Below are 17798 nucleotides of genomic sequence, written 5' to 3'. Positions count from 1 at the left end.
CCCCATCTTTGTCTCTGGCTCTGCCTCTTTTGCCATATTCCTCTGTTCATTTTTGGAACCCAGTGCCTCAATAGTTTTGTCAATTCTTTTTCTCTCATTCCATAGTTCTCCCATGCTCTCTTGAATATACTCCAATCAGGCAAAGGTCTCACTCTTTCCGAGGATCCCTGAATTGCTAAATTCAGAGGTTAATTCTCAGTCTCTTTCTTACTTCACCTCTTATCACCAGTTGCTATTGTTGGTTACTTCCATGAAATTCTTTTGCTTGCAGAAAATACACTGTCTTGTTTTTCTGCCTAGCTCACTGGCTAATCTTTTTTTTTTTTTTTTTTTTTTAATCAGAGAATTTTATGAAACATTTTATTTTTTAAAAAAATTTTTATTGGAGTATAGTTGCTTTACAATGTTGTGTTAGTTTCTACTGTACAACAAAGTGAATCAGCTATATGTATACATATATCCCCTCTTTTTTGGATTTCCTTCTCGTTTAGGTCACCCCAGAGCACTGAGTAGAGTTTCCTGTGCTATACAGCTGTTCTCATTAGTTACCTATTTTATACATAGTATCAGTTGTGTATAAATGTCAATCCCCATCTCCCAATTCATCCTGGCTAATCTTTCTCAGTCTTCCTTGTTATTTCTTTCTCATTTTCCCAATCTCTATCTGCCGAAGGGCCTCAAGGCGCAGTCCCTGGACCTCTTCTCTGTCTGCTCTCATTCTCTGGATGACCTCATCCAGCCCCGTGGCTTTTAATACTGTGTGTGTGCTGGTGACTTCCAACTTTAAATCTCCAGCCCTGAGTCCTTCCCTGACCTTTGCCGGACTACTTGCCATGTTACTGGGATGTCTAATAGGCATCTGGAACCTAACACATCAGACACTGAATCCCCATCTTTCCCTTCAAGGCTGCTCTCCCATAATCTTCCTCCCATCAATTTATTGCCACTCCACTTTTTTAGTTCTTTGGGCCAAAAACCTGGGAGTCATTCCTGACTCCCCTCTTTTATCTCATACCCACATCTGACCTCTCATTAAATCCTGTCAGTTCTACCTTCATAATATATCTGTAACTCAGAATCTGGCCACTTCTCACTATTCCTACCCCTGGTCCAAGCCGCCTCACTGACCTCCTGACTCTGCCCTTGACTATCTAGTCTATTCTCAGCAGAGTATCCACAGTTATCCTTTAAAATGAAAAAAGGGGGCTTCCCTGGTGGCGCAGTGGTTAAGAATCCACCTGCTAATACAGGGGACACAGGTTCAAGCCCTGGTCCGGGAGGATCCCACATGCCACGGAGGAACTAAGCCAGTGCGCCACAACTACCGACCCTGTGTTCTAGAGCCTGCGAGCCACAACTACTGAGGCCGCGTGCCACAACTACTGAAGCCCGCGCTCCTAGAACCCGGGCTCCGCCACAAGCCACTGCAACGAGAAGCCCACGCACCATTCACTGAAACTAAAGCCTGCGCACAGCAACAAAGACCCAACGCAGCCATAAATAAAAAAAAAAAAAAAAATTTTTAAAAAACCCGAAAACTATTTAGAAAAGAAACTTTTAAATTGTGAGTAAGACAAGTATAAATTGTGTCATTTTTCTAAGAGAATAGATCTGGAAAGTTCTCATCACAAGAAAAAAATTGTAACTGTGGGGTGATGAATGTTAACTAAACTTATCGTGGTGATCATTTCCCCGTATATCCATGTATCAAATCATTATGTTGTACACCTAAAACTAATAAAATGTTAAATGTCAATTGTATCTCAATTTAAAAACATTGTGTCGCTTCTTATGTTAAGGCCCTTGGATGGTTCCTTTTTTCATTCAGAGGACAAGCCAGAATCATTTCCATCAGTGAGCAAGCTTTACAGCATCTGCTTCCTGGTCCTCCTTCTCCTATTTCTCTGGCTTCATCTTGCTCTTTCCCTCACTCACTATGTTTTGGCTACACTGCCCTTCCTAAAAGTCTACAGACATGCTAGGCAAACACTTACCTAAGGGCTTTTGTCCTTGCTGTGTCCTCAGACTCCCCCCAGACCTCCAAAGGGCCACATGCTTTGTCCCCTCAGGTTTCACTCATATTTCATCTTCTCTTTGAGGCTTTCCCTTCTAGGTTTTAACTTGCCCCTTCCCCTCCCCTGTCGCTCAGCATTTGCTCTTCTCCTTCCTTGCCTTATTTGTCTCCACAGCGTTTGTCATCCTCTGACCTGCTAGATGAGTATTGGTTTGTTATCTGGCTCTTTTCCTGTCATGTGAGCTCCATGAAGGCAGGGATTTTGGTCTTCTTTTACGGATTGTATTCCTGGTGCCTAGAACAGGGCCTGGCGAGTGGTGCTTGATGCATTTATAAACTGGTTGGATGAGTGATAGAGACAGTCCTTCGGAAAGCTCTCTTTGTGGGAAGACTTGTCCTTGGGCCAGTTCCGTATGTCCAGGAAGGACGCTAGATGTGGCATGGGGTTCTTTACTACTTTTCTTCGTTTGGGACTGGGAGTAACAGTGGAAAGATGCTTGGGGTGTCTTAAGTCCCACCTCCTCTAGATCTCCCTGACCCTCTAGACCATTGTGAACTCCTTCTTTGCCAGAACTTGCCCAATCATTACTGTCTCAACCCGGGACCAGGTACTGGGTGCTAGTGTTCTACATTGCTACTTTCTGTGTGTTTGTATATGTAGGTGTGTGCCTGTGTGTGTGTTTAGAATCTCCCTGCTGGAAACATTAGCTTCTCTGGGCACAACTGGGATTGCCCATGTCTTTCTGACCGTCATTCACGACATCCAGCGCAGGGCTCCATATGGAGTAGGCCCCGGTAATATGTTTGGTTGAACCAACTGTTGAATGATTTTATGGTGGGAGTGAGTGCTAGGAGCTGTATAAATAAGGCAGAGGTGGAGGTGCCATCTGGGGACTTTTCTTCTTTGAATGGTTTCTGAGTGGCTTCTGTCCTATGTCTTTTCCTCAGGAGACCAACAAGAAGACAGTGCATGCGAAATACTGCAGCAGATTTGTCCATGCTCCCTGGAAGGATGGGAGCTTGGTCCACGTCTGCATTACCAAGGAGAAGTATACACGGTACAGTGAGAGAATTCATGCAGTCCTGGCCCGGATCCAGAGGAGGTTGGTGTATTGCATGAGGGTACATTGCATGATCCAGTCTCTCTTGAAATTCAAGTCTGCTTGAGCTCTTGGTAAAGTTCAACCAAGAGAAATGGCCAATAAGCATGGTTACGTCAAGGTTGCCATCTGATGGTTTGCTGTTGGCCTCATTGTTCATAACCAAAGGGGATGTTTGGATGCAGATTCTGAGCTGCCTTGATGCCAGTGCAGACTCTGAAAAACAGCAAACAAAGATGTAGTTATCACGTTGATTGTGCATCACTGTAGGAGGCAAAGGAACACTTCTGCTTATGTCTTGCATTTTTTGTGGGCCTCAGGTGTACAGCAGACTGTATGACACCTGTCCTCTGTACTCTTGAATATTACCTTTCAAGGCAACTGTTACAATGTTGTGAAACATTTATATGCAATGGAATAATATGTATATATACATATTAGAAATCTGCTAAAAATAACTTCATGTGGTCCCTCTCAACCCTGCTGGTTCTTAAAATATGGTAATGCCCATAAGAGTCTAGTGTGCTAGGCTGTGACCTCAACATCAGCTCCGTGGGGTGACCTAGCTCAATGCTTTCATCTCGCTGATGCCAAGGGAGGTGCTCTAGATGATGCTCTAGAATATGAAGACCACGTGCATTTAGGGGCATGGGCCCTAAGGTCAGATAGAGCTGGATTCTAATCCCAGTCTGCAATTTTCTGTGACCCTGGGCAGGTTAGTCAGTGTCTTTGTGCATCAGCTTTCTCATTTATAAAGCAGGAATGATAATGCCATTTACAAATGTGTTCTATGGATTAGATTAGATACTAAGTCTAATGAGTTTAGGCTAGTACCCAGCCTGTAGTAGTCACTTGCAATCAGAGCTTTTTCCCTCCGTCCATGTTTTCTGTTATAAACGACAAGCTGCAGACACCTGTCTCCCCCCATATATACTCTGCAGAGCCCCAGTTTCTCAAAACCCAGCTGGTGATGGGTTACTCAGAAAAAGTAATCCTTGCTTCTGGAGTCTTCTGTGCTTATGGTTTTGGGATTGACTCCATAAGGAGAGTAGTTTGGATTTCAAATCTGGGGAAAAGGAAGCTGCTTAGAAGACACCCCACCTGGCAGCTTCTGGGTCTGTTTGTCCCTCTCCTCCCACCAGGTATCAAGGGTTGCTGGGAAGGTTTCTCTCCTCTTGTATTTTCTGGAAGACTTCATGGAGAATTAGTATCATCTCCCCTTTAAATGTTCATGGAATTCACCATTGAAGCCATCTGGGCCTAGAGTTTTTCTTTGTGGGAAGGTTTTTGTTTTTTGTTTTTAACTCTGCATTCAATTTCTTTATACATAGAGCTGATATTGGTCATTTATGTCATCTTTATTTTCTAAGTCTGACTGGAGGTTATCCGTCCTATCAATCTTTTCAAAGAACTGGCTTTTGGTTTCACTGTTGTTGTTGTTGTTTTGTTTTGTTTTGTTTCTCTGTAGGGTTTTCTCCTTTCTATGCCATTGATTTCTACTCTTATCTTTATTATTTCCTTCTTTCTCTTTACGTTGGGTTTAAGTTTTTTAAGATAGATACTTAGATCACTGATCTTGACCTACCTTTCTAATATAAACATTTAATTTTATAAATTTCCCTCTGAGTGGTGCTTTAGCTGTCTCTCACAAATTTTGATATGTTGTATTTCATTTCATTCATCTCAAAACATTTTCTAATTTCCCCTTTGATTTCTTCTTTGACCAAAGGGTTACTTCCCAAGTATTTGTGAATTTTTCCTGATAGCTTTTAATTTCAATGCAGACAGAGAAATACTGTATGATTTCAGTTCTTATAAATCTGTTGAGATCTGTTTTGTGGCCCAGAATATGAAGAAAAAACCACTTTTGTTGGGTGGAGTATACTTTGAATATCTCAGCTCAAGTTGGTTGATAGTATTATTCAAATCTTCCATATTATTACTGATTTTCTGCTTAATTGTTCTATAAATTATTGAGAGAACAGTGTTAGAATCTCCAACTATAGTTGTGTATTTGTCCAATTTTTCTTTCAGTTCTAAAATTTTTTCTTCATGTAATTTGAAGCTCGATTAACCAATACATGTACATTTAGTGTTGTTAGGTCCTCTTGATGAATCAACTCCCTTATTGTTATGAAATGTCCCTTTTTATCTTTGGTAGTATTCTTTGTTATGGAATCTGCTTTGTCTAATATCAATATAGCTACTCTGGCTTTCTTTTGTTATTTTCTGCAGGATTTTTCTTTTTTCTGTCCTTTTACCTTTACCTATATGTATCTTATATTGAAATAGGCTTCTTGTCAACAGAATATGTAAGGATATTATTTTTAATCCAATCGGACAATCTCTGCTTTTCATTGGAGTGTTAAGATCATTTATATTTAATGTGATTATTGATTTAGTTGGATTTAAACCTAAGATCTTGCTATTTGTTTTCTATTTGTTCCACCTGTTCTTTGTTCCCTTTTTACTCTTATTCTGCCTACTTTTGTTTGAATAGTTTTTACGATTCCATTTATCCCCACTATTGGCTTGTTAACTCTACCTCTTTCTTTTGTTTTGTTGTGGTGTGACTACTTTAGCATTTACAATATACATCTTTAACTTATCACAGTCTAGCTTCAGATAATAATATATTGCTTCACGTACATCATGAAAGTCTTCAGCTTCCATTCCCTTTCTGACTTGTCTATTGCTGTCCTCCACTTTACTTCCACATATGCTATAAACCCAAAATACATTATAAACAATCATTGTCTTGTAAACAGATTTAAAATGAGAATAAATGTTATTTTGTATTTATTCACATATTTTTGATTTCTGTTGCTCTTTACTCTTTTTGTATAGATCCTAGCACAGGTCTGTTGGTGATGCATTCTCTCAGCTGTTTTAGTCTGAAAAACTCTTGAATTTACTTTTATTTTTGGAAGGTATTTTTGCTAAGTATTGAATTCTAGGTTTACAGTTTTATCTTTTAATACTTTAAAAATCGTTCCCCATTCTTTTTGGCTTGCATGATGAGAAGTCACCTATTATTCCTATGTTGTCTCTGGTTCCTTTTAAGATTTTTTTCTTTATCACTAAATTTCAGCCATTATATTATGATGTGTCGTGGTGTAGTTGTTGTTTTCTTTCTATTTGGGTTCTTTGAGCTTCTTGGATCTGTGGGTGTATTGTTTTCATCAAAACTGGAAACATTTGATTGTATTTCTTCAAATATTTTGCTGTCCCCTTTTCCCCCTCCTTAGTGTCTAATTACACATGTGTTAGACTCCTAGATATTGTTCCATGGGTTGCTTATTCTGTTATATTTTTTTAACCTTTTTCTCTCAGTGTTTTATTTTGAATTGTTTACTATTACTATGTCTTTCTTAAAATTCCCTGGTCTTTTCTTCTGCTAGTGTCTACTTCACCGTTAATAGCATGCAGTGTATTTTTCATTTCAGTCATTGTATATCTCTAGATGTTTCCTCAGAGGATTTTTTTTTAGATCTTCCATTCCTCTCCTCATTCTGTTCCTACTTTACCTTCTTGAACATATGGATTATGTTTACAATAGCTGCGTAACATCCTTTTTTGCAAATTCTATCATCTGTGTCATTTTGAGGTATGTTTCTTTTGATCTGTCTTTCTTCTGGTTATGGGTCATATTTTCCTGCTTCTCTGTGTGCCTGGTAATTTTCTACTGGATACCAGATATTTTGAATTCTGCATTGTTGGGTACTGGATTTTGATGCATTTTTTATGTGTGTTCTGTGATGCAGTTGTTACTTGGAATGCAGTAAGTTACTCTGGGGCTTGCTTTTAAGTTATGTCAGCGTAGGTGCAGGGGAGCCTTTCGTTCAGGACTAATTTGGTCCTATTATTAAGGCAATACCCTTGTGAGGACTCTACTTGAGGCCACATGCATTATGGAGGCTTTTCCACTCTGGCTGATTGGAAGATGAACTATTTCCAGACTTGTGTGAGCTCTGAGGGGTTGGTCCATCTATTACTTTTTTGGTGATTTATTCCCTGGCTTCAGTAGTTTCTTCACACACATGCCCTGATCATGACTTAGCCAAAATCTCCAGGGCACCCTTATGCAGATATCTGGAGCACATTGTCTCTCCCTTTCAATCTCTCTTTCCATCCCTCTCTGATGCTCTTTCTCTCCTATGCAGTGATCTCCTCTTCAGTGTTTTGCCCTGTAAAGTCTAGTTGACTGGGCCTTGCTGAACTCTGAACTCAGTTTCAAATATTTTTTTTATCTGCCCCACCCTCTCCCCCAGGGTTTGCCTGCAACCATGAATTTAATCTACATCCTGTGATGGGATCCTGAGCCTGGACCACAGAAGCAGTCCTGCTTACATGACCATCTAGTGCTTGGTTATTACTGGGATCTGGGGTTGCTTGATTCTATCCATAAGCTTCATTGAAGCTTCAGGAATGTGCTGGCATTACTAGCTTGACTGCAGTCAGCAGGGTTAGAAGAATAAATGGTGTGAAGTCATAGCTAAAGGCCTCAAAAATATCAGATGACTGGAAGTAATTTACTTTTGGCTTTGGAGCCCAGTATTGGATTTATTTTTCTGTCCTATTGATTTTCCTCTGTAGAGGTATCGTTAAGTTCTTAGGAAGATGCTCTGAGTGCCACAGGCTCTAACCATTCCCTTTCAACTATTTCCTGCCTAGGATTAAACGGCTACAGGATGGGAGTCAAGTCCTTTTTGGAAAAGTGCCTAGTGATTGTGTCTACATTCTCATTGACACGTCTCACTCAATGAAGGGGAAACTGGACCTGGTGAAGAACAAGATCATCCAGCTCATACAGGTGAGATGGAGCTGTCGGGATCAAGCACCTGGGGGCCTGAGTATCATGAGTGCATCTCCACCAGTCAACACCTGTAGTGGTTATGAGAGATGCACAGGCCAGGTTTGCACTCAGAAATCACAGAAAAGCCACTTCAGAAAAAGGCTCCCTTTTGCCAGTGAGAGCATCATCAGTTCTTTGCAAGCAGACCCTTCCTTCTGTGGGTCCTTCCTACAACATATACGGGTTGCTAAGGAAATTGCTATGTCCATTGCCCCAGGTTTTCTCTATCCTGGAATCTGTGGTGTGCACACGCCTCCATTGTTTTCCAGATACTCTTCAGCTCGGCATGCTTATTTTAATTACCAGTGCGTGTTAGGGATGCTGCATGCACTGGCCCCAGAACTAATGTGCGGGAGGAGCGTGGGCTGATGGTCAGGAGCTTCTGGTCCTCATTCCACCTGTGCTGCCTCTGAGTTGTACTACCCAAAGCAGGCTGCTAACACTCCCTAACTCCTAGTTTCCACACATATAAATGGCTATCAGAGGACTGTCATGACTTGGTAGTCTTGACGTGAGTATGAACCATAGAAAACAATGGCAGGGAGTGTTTGACAAATACAAAATAGAATTTTTAATTTGATGAACTTCTACTGGAGAAACATGAGCTGATGGATGGAAGCCAAGTGAATAAATCTGTAACCAAATAATAGCTTTACCAAAAAGATGTTGACCAAAGTGATAACACTGTTTTGGATTCTTTTAAGCGTTTAGTGTGCATATTCGGTATACCATTAATGTCAGTATTAAACACAAGATTTAATATCACATTATACATATAAACTTATACATATATGTGATATATATATATGTTTATACATATATACATTTGTAAATGTTTAATAGCCAACCTGTGTGTAAATTTTATTTAAATGCCTTTTGAACTAGGAAAGATTTTCTCTATTGAATATAATTTTTAGCTTCTAGAACTGAAAAGAGATATCAAACGATTAAAATGTATCAAACCATGATCTGTCCTAATCTTTTCTCACACATAAGTGGTTTCATGGCTAAATAATAATTGTCTCTTACAGGAGCAGCTGAAGTATAAAAGGAAATTCAATTTTGTGCAGTTTGATGCTCAAGCCGTTGCTTGGCGGGAAAAACTTGTTGAAATTGATGAGGATAATTTGAAAGGGGCCCAGGCCTGGGTTAGAGACATTAAGGTAAGAAGGAGGCTGGGTCTGGGAGAAGAAGGATAGAGAGCAGGATAGAAATGCTTGAGAAAGTGCTTTGAACGCCAAGGATAGCCATGGCTTCACACAGACGTTCATTTTGCTTACAGAGGTCATGTTAATTCAATCTTTTCTGTCAATATCTAACATTTAGATAAGCTTCTATTGACAGCACTGCTCTTGGCTCAAGTCTCAGCACTTTTATGAAAACGAATTTCAAAATATAATTTTTTTTTACTTAAACATTCATATTTGTTTCTTCTGACGCTTCATTCTTGCTTCAAATGATATATTACAGCTGTTTTTAACAGTGGACTTTGTTCAAAAGTAATGAACCTGTGGAAACATACAGTACAGTGTGAGTGGTAAGGGCTGAAAGCAAGGAGAGAGATAGGGCAGCAGGATATCATAAGAAGGTGAAATACTTTCTTCAGGCCTGCATTTTACTTGGAGAACTTTAAAGCTGCTGCTCTTGGCATTTACACAGACTACTGGGGAGAATTTGCCTTTCCTCAAATTTTCTCTTGTCTTGAACTTAATTTTAAAAGTTCTTTTTCTAGAACCACATAGCATTCCAGATATTTAAGATATACTAAAACTGAGATCAAGAGTTATTCTTAGAAGTCCAATATGGATCGCAAGTATCTTTAAAATAGTTCAGTGCCTGAGTTTAGAGTCCTGGATTTGACAGGAAGCCGCACATGGGCGTTAGTGACGCTCCCTGAATATTAACCAAGCAGAACTTGCACTGTCATTGGGACGTTCTGGAGTTCCCCTGGGATTTGTTTTTTAAAAATGGAAGGAGGGGGAATTCTCTGGCAGTCCAGTGGTTAGGAGTCGCGCTTTCACTGCCAAAGGCCCAGGTTCGATCCCTGGTTAGGGAACTAAGATCCCACAAGCTGTGCAGCATGGCCAAATAAATAAATAAAATAAAAATGGGAGGAGGAAATCTATAAGAAATATTAATGCCTGTAAAATTTTGTCCTAACTGGCTACGTTATGCTGGGAAAGAATATTAAATTCATAATCAATTTGTTAAATGTCCAGGATTATCCATTGAAGTTCCTTGGGACATATGTTGTCTTCTTTTACAGTAGGAAATATCTTAATTCAGAGCCCACTAATTTAGAGTTTGTGATAACAAGATGTTATATATGTAATCTCATTGGGTAAAAACATAAGTGGGTTCTGCTTTGTGTAAAAATCACTGATGAATATTATCAGCCATCTAAGTGGCTAAAAATATGTCAGATCATTTTTTTGTAAAGTGTGATTCTGCTGTCTTCAAAAGTCTTCATTGAAGAACCCTTGCTTGCTTGCTGAATGTGCAAAATTCATTTTCAAGAAGACCAGATTCCTCTATTATTCTTTGGACTGGTTTGGTCCAGGAATCAACCCAGTAAGTTCAGGACAACACTCAGACGTTCTGAGCCTGCCATGTGCTGGTGTCACAGAGCAGTGGTCAGCTGGCATAGCCAGTCCTTGAGTCAGAGAATTTAAAAAATTTTAGTTATTGTTATTTTTAAGTTCTAAAAGTTCCATTTGGTTCTCCTTCGTGTCTTTTTTTTTCTCTGATGAGACCTTCTTTTTCTTTGCTGATGCATTTTAGTTTTCATTTGTTTCAAGATTGTTGGTAATTGCTAGCTGAAGTATTTTTTTCATGGCTAATCTAACATTTTTGTCAAATAATTCTAACATATTTGTCTTCTTGCTGTTGGTATCTATTATCTTTTTCATTTCAGGTTGAGAGCTTCCTGCTTCTTGGTACGATGGACTGATTATCAATTGAATCCTAGACATTTTTGTTTTATGTTATGAGACTCTGGATATTCTTCTAGCCTTCTATTTAGTTGGCTGTCTCACACTGCTCTGTCAGGGGGATGGGTGGGCCCTGCCTCATATTTCCAGGTGCAGGTTGAAGTTCAGGTTCCCCACTCGAATTCTGTTGACACCTGATGGGGAGGAGCACCTTGTTACTGCCGGGTGGAAGTGGACATCATTGAGCAGGGAGGACATGGTACAGTTGGTGGGGATGAAAGTCCCAGCTCACTACTTGGCTTCCTTGTATACCACTCTGGCAGAAGTGTTAGGTGATTTATTTTATTTATCCTGCTTGGTGTTATCTGACCTTCTTGGGTCCATGGGGTTATGTCTGTCATTGTTTTTGGAAAATTCTCAGCCATTATTTTTTTTTCAAATATTTCTTCTGTCCTGTTTTCCCTCTTCTCCTATGTTTCCAATTAAGCATATATCAGACCATTTGATACTGTTCCACAGCTCTCTGATGCTCTTTTCTGTTTTGATTTGCTCTTTTTTCTCTTTGTATTTTTTTAAAATTTATTTATTTTATTTATTTATGGCTGTGTTGGGTCTTCGTTTCTACGCGAGGGCTTTCTCTAGTTGTGGCAAGCGGGGGCCACTCCTCATTGCTGTGCGTGGGCCTCTCACTGTTGTGGCCTCTCTTGTTGCGGAGCACAGGCTCCAGACACGCAGACTCAGTACTCGTGGCTCACAGGCCCAGTTGCTCCGCGGCATGTGGGATCTTCCCAGACCAGGGCTCTAATCCGTGTCCCCTGCATTGGCAGGCAGATTCTCAACCACTGCGCCACCAGGGAAGCCCTCTCTTTGTATTTTAATTTGGGTAATTCCTATTCCTCTATCTTCACGTTCACTAGTTCTTTCCTTGGCTGTTTTGAACCTACAGTCATTCCTCTGTATCTATAGGGTCCTCATTCATGGATTCAGCCAACCCCAGATGGAAATTTTTTTTTTAATTCCAGAAAGTTCCAAAAACCAAAACTTGAATTTGCTGCACGCTGACAACTATTTACATAGCATTTGAACTGTATTAGGTATTATACATAACCTAGAGAAGATTTAAAGTATATGGGAGGATGGGACTTCCCTGGTGGCGCAGTGGTTAAGAATCCGCCTGCCAATGCAAGGGACATGGGTTCGAGCCCTGGTCCGGAAAGATCCCACATGCCGTGAAGCAACTAAGCCCGTGCGCCACAAGTCCTGAGCCTGCGTGCCTAGAGCCTGTGCTCCGCAGCAAGAGAAGCCACCGCAATGAGAAGCCCACACACCAAAACGAAGAGTAGTCCCCGCTCGCCGCAACTAGAGAAAGCTCGCGTGCAGCAACGAAGACCCAATGCAGCCAAAAATAAATAAATAAATTTATTTAAAAAATAAATAAAGTATATGTGAGGATGTGCATAGGTTATATGCAAATACTATGCCATTTTATATAAGGGACTTGAGCATCTGCAGATTTTGGTATCTGTCAAGGGGAGAGGGTCCTGGACCAACCCCTGTGGATACCAAGGAACAACTGTACTCTGAACTCTTTGAAAGACTTCTTCACCATCCTACTGAGTTTTTTATTTTTAGCATTTTTATTCTATTATTTCTTAAGGTTCCATCTCTGCTGAAATTACCCACCTGGTCTTGAATGTTCACCTTTGCCATTAGAGGTTTTAAATGTATGAATCACAGTTATTTTAAATTTTCTGTCAGATGGTTTCAGCATCTGTGTCATATCTGTGTTTGTTTCTGATGAGTACTTTTGTCTCTCGGTAGTATGTTGTTTACTCTTCTATTTATATGCTTATTTTTTGTTAAAAGCTGGACATCATGTGTAGTATATAGAGACTGAGATAAATATTTTTAATGCCTGGAAATGAGCATGCCTTTCTTTGTGGGGTGGGTTAAAATTACTCTAATTAGGAGTTGGGCTGGGTCTGAGGTTTGTTTGCACCATATCCCTCAAATTCTTGTAGCGATACTTTGTGTTAGGGTAGGGGATGACGTGCCAGAAGGTTGTCTGCTTCATCCTCGGCTTTTGGTTTTTCCCTTCACCCTGGGCCTCAAAGAGAGCGTTTCTCTTGAAAGCTATTTGTTAGCTGATGTTTCTAGGGGAGTGATGGGGGTGGGTGTTCTCTGAATAAGCCTCAGTCTTAATCAGGCATGGTGTCCAGGAGTCTCAGGGGTGTGGCCTTCTCGGTATCTCTGAGCCCAGCATGTGGCACTGCTCCTTCCGCAGGTGTAGGGAGTTTGTTGTTTCCTCTTTCCTTCCCCCAGCCTTCCTGGGTTTTGACCAGCGCCCTAGTGTGAGCGTGTTCATTGTTGCCCCCCACTCCCCCCCACCAACCCCATATACACACACAGATTAAGGCTTTTGTTCTGCCGGGGAGAGTGGGGAGAGGGTCTCTATGCAGATTCCTGTGTCTCTCTCCCCCAGTTCTGCACCGTGAAGGAGACTTTCTCTAGACTCTCCCAATCTATTCTGTGAGCCCCCTGTGGGGTTTGTGGCGAAACAGGCTTCTAGAGAGCGCCGATGCCCCCATATCTGTGGCCTCTCGCCAACATACACCTGGCAGCCTCCGCTGATTCACCAGTCACCCCAGCCCAACTCTTCTCCTAGTGTCTGGCTGCATCCTGTCCCAGAAAGCCAGGGCTGGCCTCTTGCCTGACTCTCCAGGGGCCCATCCCTCCCCAGATTTGGGGCCAGTTGGTTGCCCTGTGACCTGAGCCCTCTCATGGGCATAACAAAAGTCATGTACTTGCTGTTTGTCTGGCTTTTTTTCATTCTGAGTTTTGGAGTGACACCTTTGCGAGTTCTGTACCTCCCTGGGCAGAAACTGCAGGAGTTTTACAACTTTACAGTTTCCTGTACCTCCGGATTGCTCATGACACCACACTCATGTTTGCTGAATATTGGGTGTCATGAATCAATCCTGGTTGGAAGCTAACATGGTCCCCGCCCGGGTGTATTCAGGCTGCATGTTTAAGCCGTTTCGACAGCTGAATGAACAGTAACTGAGTTAGTGCCTGCCACAGAAACACACAAAGATAAAATTGAATTAAGAGCTCTGTCATCAGGACAGGAAATCCACCGTCCTGGCTTCTAGCTATCCTTGGACTGTCTGCATAGATGCTTTTATGACATATCCAGGGATTTGTCTTCTTGGAATTCCTGGGCTTAAATTATTATCTCAATCTAATTTAAATGTATCTTTTATTTCATAAGTACTTTTCTTTTTGGAAGCAGAGAATAAATAACACTTGTTTGTGAGATCTTTTTTGAGATTCAAATATGTACTTGGTATGTCTCTCTCTCTCTTTTCTGTAGATTGGAAGTTCCACAAACACCTTGAGTGCCCTGCAAATTGCTTTTGCTGATAAAGAAACACAAGTAATCTACCTTTTGACAGATGGGAGACCTGACCAGGTACTTATCAAAGTTGGGAACAAAGAGGGACTCACTAATTCCCTGAAAGTGAATGCTGAGAGTGGGTTTGGGGGACCTTTACCACTGCCACTAAAAAGCTGTTGAGAGATACTTGCCTGGCTTAGGGACGCAGAACTGAGGTAAAAAAACACACACACACTGAGAAATTCCTTTGTCTACTACAACAGTGAGGAGAAGTTAAGTGACAGTGAGTGTTGTTTGGTTAATTTGATGCACACCCGTAGACCTGGAGACCAACCCCATGAAAGGAGATGTCTGCCTTCCATGGAAGACTGGTTTATATTTTATTATAAACTAAGAGTGAGGAGATTCTTTTTGATTTTTTTCCTTTGGGGACGCTGAATCTAAAACATGTCACTGCACAGTGTCCTTGGTTTTATCCCTAATTTTAACTTAGTAATCATTTAAACAAAAGCATGCCTTTCTGGTGAAATGTTCTTTGTTTTGTTTAGCCTGACTGGAAAATATTTGAAAAGTTTTAGCGGCGTCTGTTCATCTTCTTTTGAGCTTTGTGAATGAAAGACTAATGCTCTGGGCATTAAATAAATATACGGATGTGCAGGCCAGTACAATGTAAATTAACCGCTAAAGTGAATTAGTATCAACTTGTTTCCTTCATTGTGAAGTGTCTGCATGTGAAGACTGCTAGGCAAATATCCAGGGCTTAAATACTAAAGCAACTGGATTTTACTACAGTGTTAGATTTATGGCCGAGAAGTTGTATAAAGTGAAATTTTATTTGGAATGATTTTCCTATCAACTTCACTACACTCTCTATTCAGAGGCAATTTATTGTGCCCTGTGTATGCTCCTTGTGTGGCGGCTACATGTTTGAGGCTATGGAGATGAATAATATCCCGCCCTAGGGGAGCTTACACGTTGAAGCATGTGCTAGCATATACAGTTAATTCTGATAAGATATAGGGAGTGGAGTTGCCTGTGCTACGGGCTGTACGGGAGCAGAGTGATGAATTCTGCTGTACACAATGGAGAGAAGGCCAGGCAAGTTTCCACCGAGGAGGGCGCATTTCAGCTGTGTCTGGAAGGAGGAGAAGAAATTTCCTAAACAGGGAAGATTACTGGTATCCTGGGCAGAAGGAACAGAAGTGTGAAAATATGTGGGCTGCTCGGGGGAACAACCCGAGAGCAATGAATGGAAAAGTGTCAGGGCCGAGTCTCGGAGGTTTGGTTGGGGGAGACTGTGAAGGTCCTTGAATGTCACACAGAAAGGATGGGCTTTACCTCAGTAGGGACTCTCAGAGGAGCAGATGGTCCCATCCACCTGTGCGTTAGAGATATGCCTCTAATGCACAGGTGGATGGGAGAGCCAGAGAAAGACTAGATCTTGGGCTGGTGAGGTCCCACCTCAGGGAGGAGTAGCAGAAATGCGGAGGAGGGGACCCTTCAGAGATGAGATCATGGAAGTAGCATCAAAGGACTTGGTGGCCAGTTTGGGGGCAGGGGGTGGGGGGCTGGGTGAGGAACAAGGGAGAAAGGGGTCAAGATGACTGATTTCTGGTTTCTAGTAATTGTTATTAACTGATTGAAATCTAAAGAAGGAAAAGATCTGGGGGTTTCTGGTGGAGGAAGCTGAGTTTGAGCTCCTGGAGTTCACGGCTGTCCAAAAGCCCCTAGAAGGATGGGGCTGGCATTTGGGGGAAGAAGTAGGCTGCAGGTTCTGACTTGCAAGTCATCTGGACAGGGGATCTTTTTCTTGTTAAGAAACCCTAACTGATTTTATTGTAATTTAGAAAATATAAGTAAGCATATAATCATAAGGAAGAATAAGATGTAAATTGTTCATAATTCAATTTTCTGTTCTTTCTCATCTAATATATGCAGTTTTTCCAAGTCATGAGAAATTCTTCAGAAACATCATTCTCAATGAGTGCATCATATTAAATGACATAGATTTAATAAAACTACCTTAAAAATTGACTTGATTTAATTTTTGAATAGTAGTACATTCACATGGTACAAATGACAAGGGTACAAAAGGATAGAATGTAGAGAAAATCCTCCCTCCCACCTCCTTTCACCAGCTAGGAGGCAGGTGATATGTATATTACCAGTTTCTTGCATCTTCTTTGAGAGATAGTTTGCTATGCAGACAGATATTTGTTTATGTATATTTCCTTTTAAAATACATAAATGATAGCATATTACACACACAATTCTGCAACTGTATTAATAAAACAATATACCTCGGAGATTGCTTAATATCATTTCATAAAGAGCTTCCTCATTTTTTCTATAGCTGCCTACTATTCCATCACACAGCTACTTAGTCATGTCCCCCGGTGATGAATGTTTAGGTTATTTCTATCTTCCTGTTATATACAAGGTTGCAGAAGTAACTGTGCACATATATCATTTTGCACATGTATACCTGTAGCATAAATTCTGAGAAGTGAACTCAGTTAAAAGGTATATGTTTTGATAGATACTGCCAAATAGCCCTTGAAGAAGATTTACCAAGTACCAGCAGTGTGTTGAGAAGGATTCTTGGTCTACAGTCCATCATAGACTTACGAGGGTCTGGAATCTCCCAAAATTATATAAAAAATGCACTCATACATTTCTCTGGGGAGAAGATCAGTAGCTTGCCCCCAAATTCCCAGGGGGTCTGTGGTCCACTTAACGATGAGGCAGTAGGGAAATGAATGACTTGGAATCAGAAATATGCAAGTTACTGAAAAAGTGATTTATAAACTCTTATTCAGGCATTTCATATTTGTATCTGCCTTTTCCCCACAAGCAATCTACTTATTTTGCATTATTCCTCAGACTCTCAAAAAAGCAAATGGATATTTGATATTCATGTTCTATGTAGAGGACATTAAGATGTACCACTCAATCTCGATTTGTTTTTGAATTTTCACTGACTTTGTAGGACCTGAATATGTAAGACCAATGTCACTATTCCCGGTACTCCGCAGAATTTTCTACTTGGAAGAACACACAGAGATGGTGTTTAGGATTCAATTCCGTGAACATCAGCGTGCTGCTTGTTTATTAAGTGTCCAGGGCAGAATTATATAGAAGACAAGTCTTTTAATTAATCAAGTTCAAAGGGTTCTTCATGAACCTGGGATTGCTAGGTGTCCTTTGGTGGGCATCTGTAGGTGCAGATGGACACTGCAGGGCCTCTGTCAGGAGCAGCCCAGCACACCTTTGGCTGTGGTTATTTTGGGACTTCTTTGAAGTTAGGGACTCACCCTGGCAAGAATGGACGTGAGGAAGGTATCTGCACCGTTCTAAACAAAAACGGATGGATAGTAAAGCCCCACGTAGGGTATGTGAGGGATGGGGGCAGGGGAAGGCACAGGGTGACCCCCTCTGCACAAACAAACCTCCTTCAGGCTGTTGGGAGAACCGTCCCTGCCTTTCTTGGCACCCCAAGTTG

At 41.1% G+C, this 17798-nt stretch overlaps 1 protein-coding gene across 1 annotated transcript in view; it reads left to right on the top strand.

The window, feature by feature from the left end:
• VWA3B (von Willebrand factor A domain containing 3B) overlaps nucleotides 1–17798 on the top strand; it is a 215020-nt gene that overhangs the window by 103712 nt on the left and 93510 nt on the right. The window contains exons 10-13 of the mRNA XM_082427390.1: nucleotides 2963–3117; nucleotides 7789–7927; nucleotides 9001–9132; nucleotides 14273–14371. Coding sequence (XP_082283516.1) covers nucleotides 2963–3117; nucleotides 7789–7927; nucleotides 9001–9132; nucleotides 14273–14371 — 525 coding nt within the window. The remainder of the gene's footprint in view (nucleotides 1–2962; nucleotides 3118–7788; nucleotides 7928–9000; nucleotides 9133–14272; nucleotides 14372–17798) is intronic.

The sequence above is a fragment of the Balaenoptera physalus genome, assembly GCF_965194825.1.
Source record: "Balaenoptera physalus genome assembly, chromosome: 15".
Classification (NCBI taxonomy): Eukaryota; Metazoa; Chordata; class Mammalia; order Artiodactyla; family Balaenopteridae; genus Balaenoptera; species Balaenoptera physalus.
This window is presented reverse-complemented; position numbering and strand designations above follow the sequence as displayed.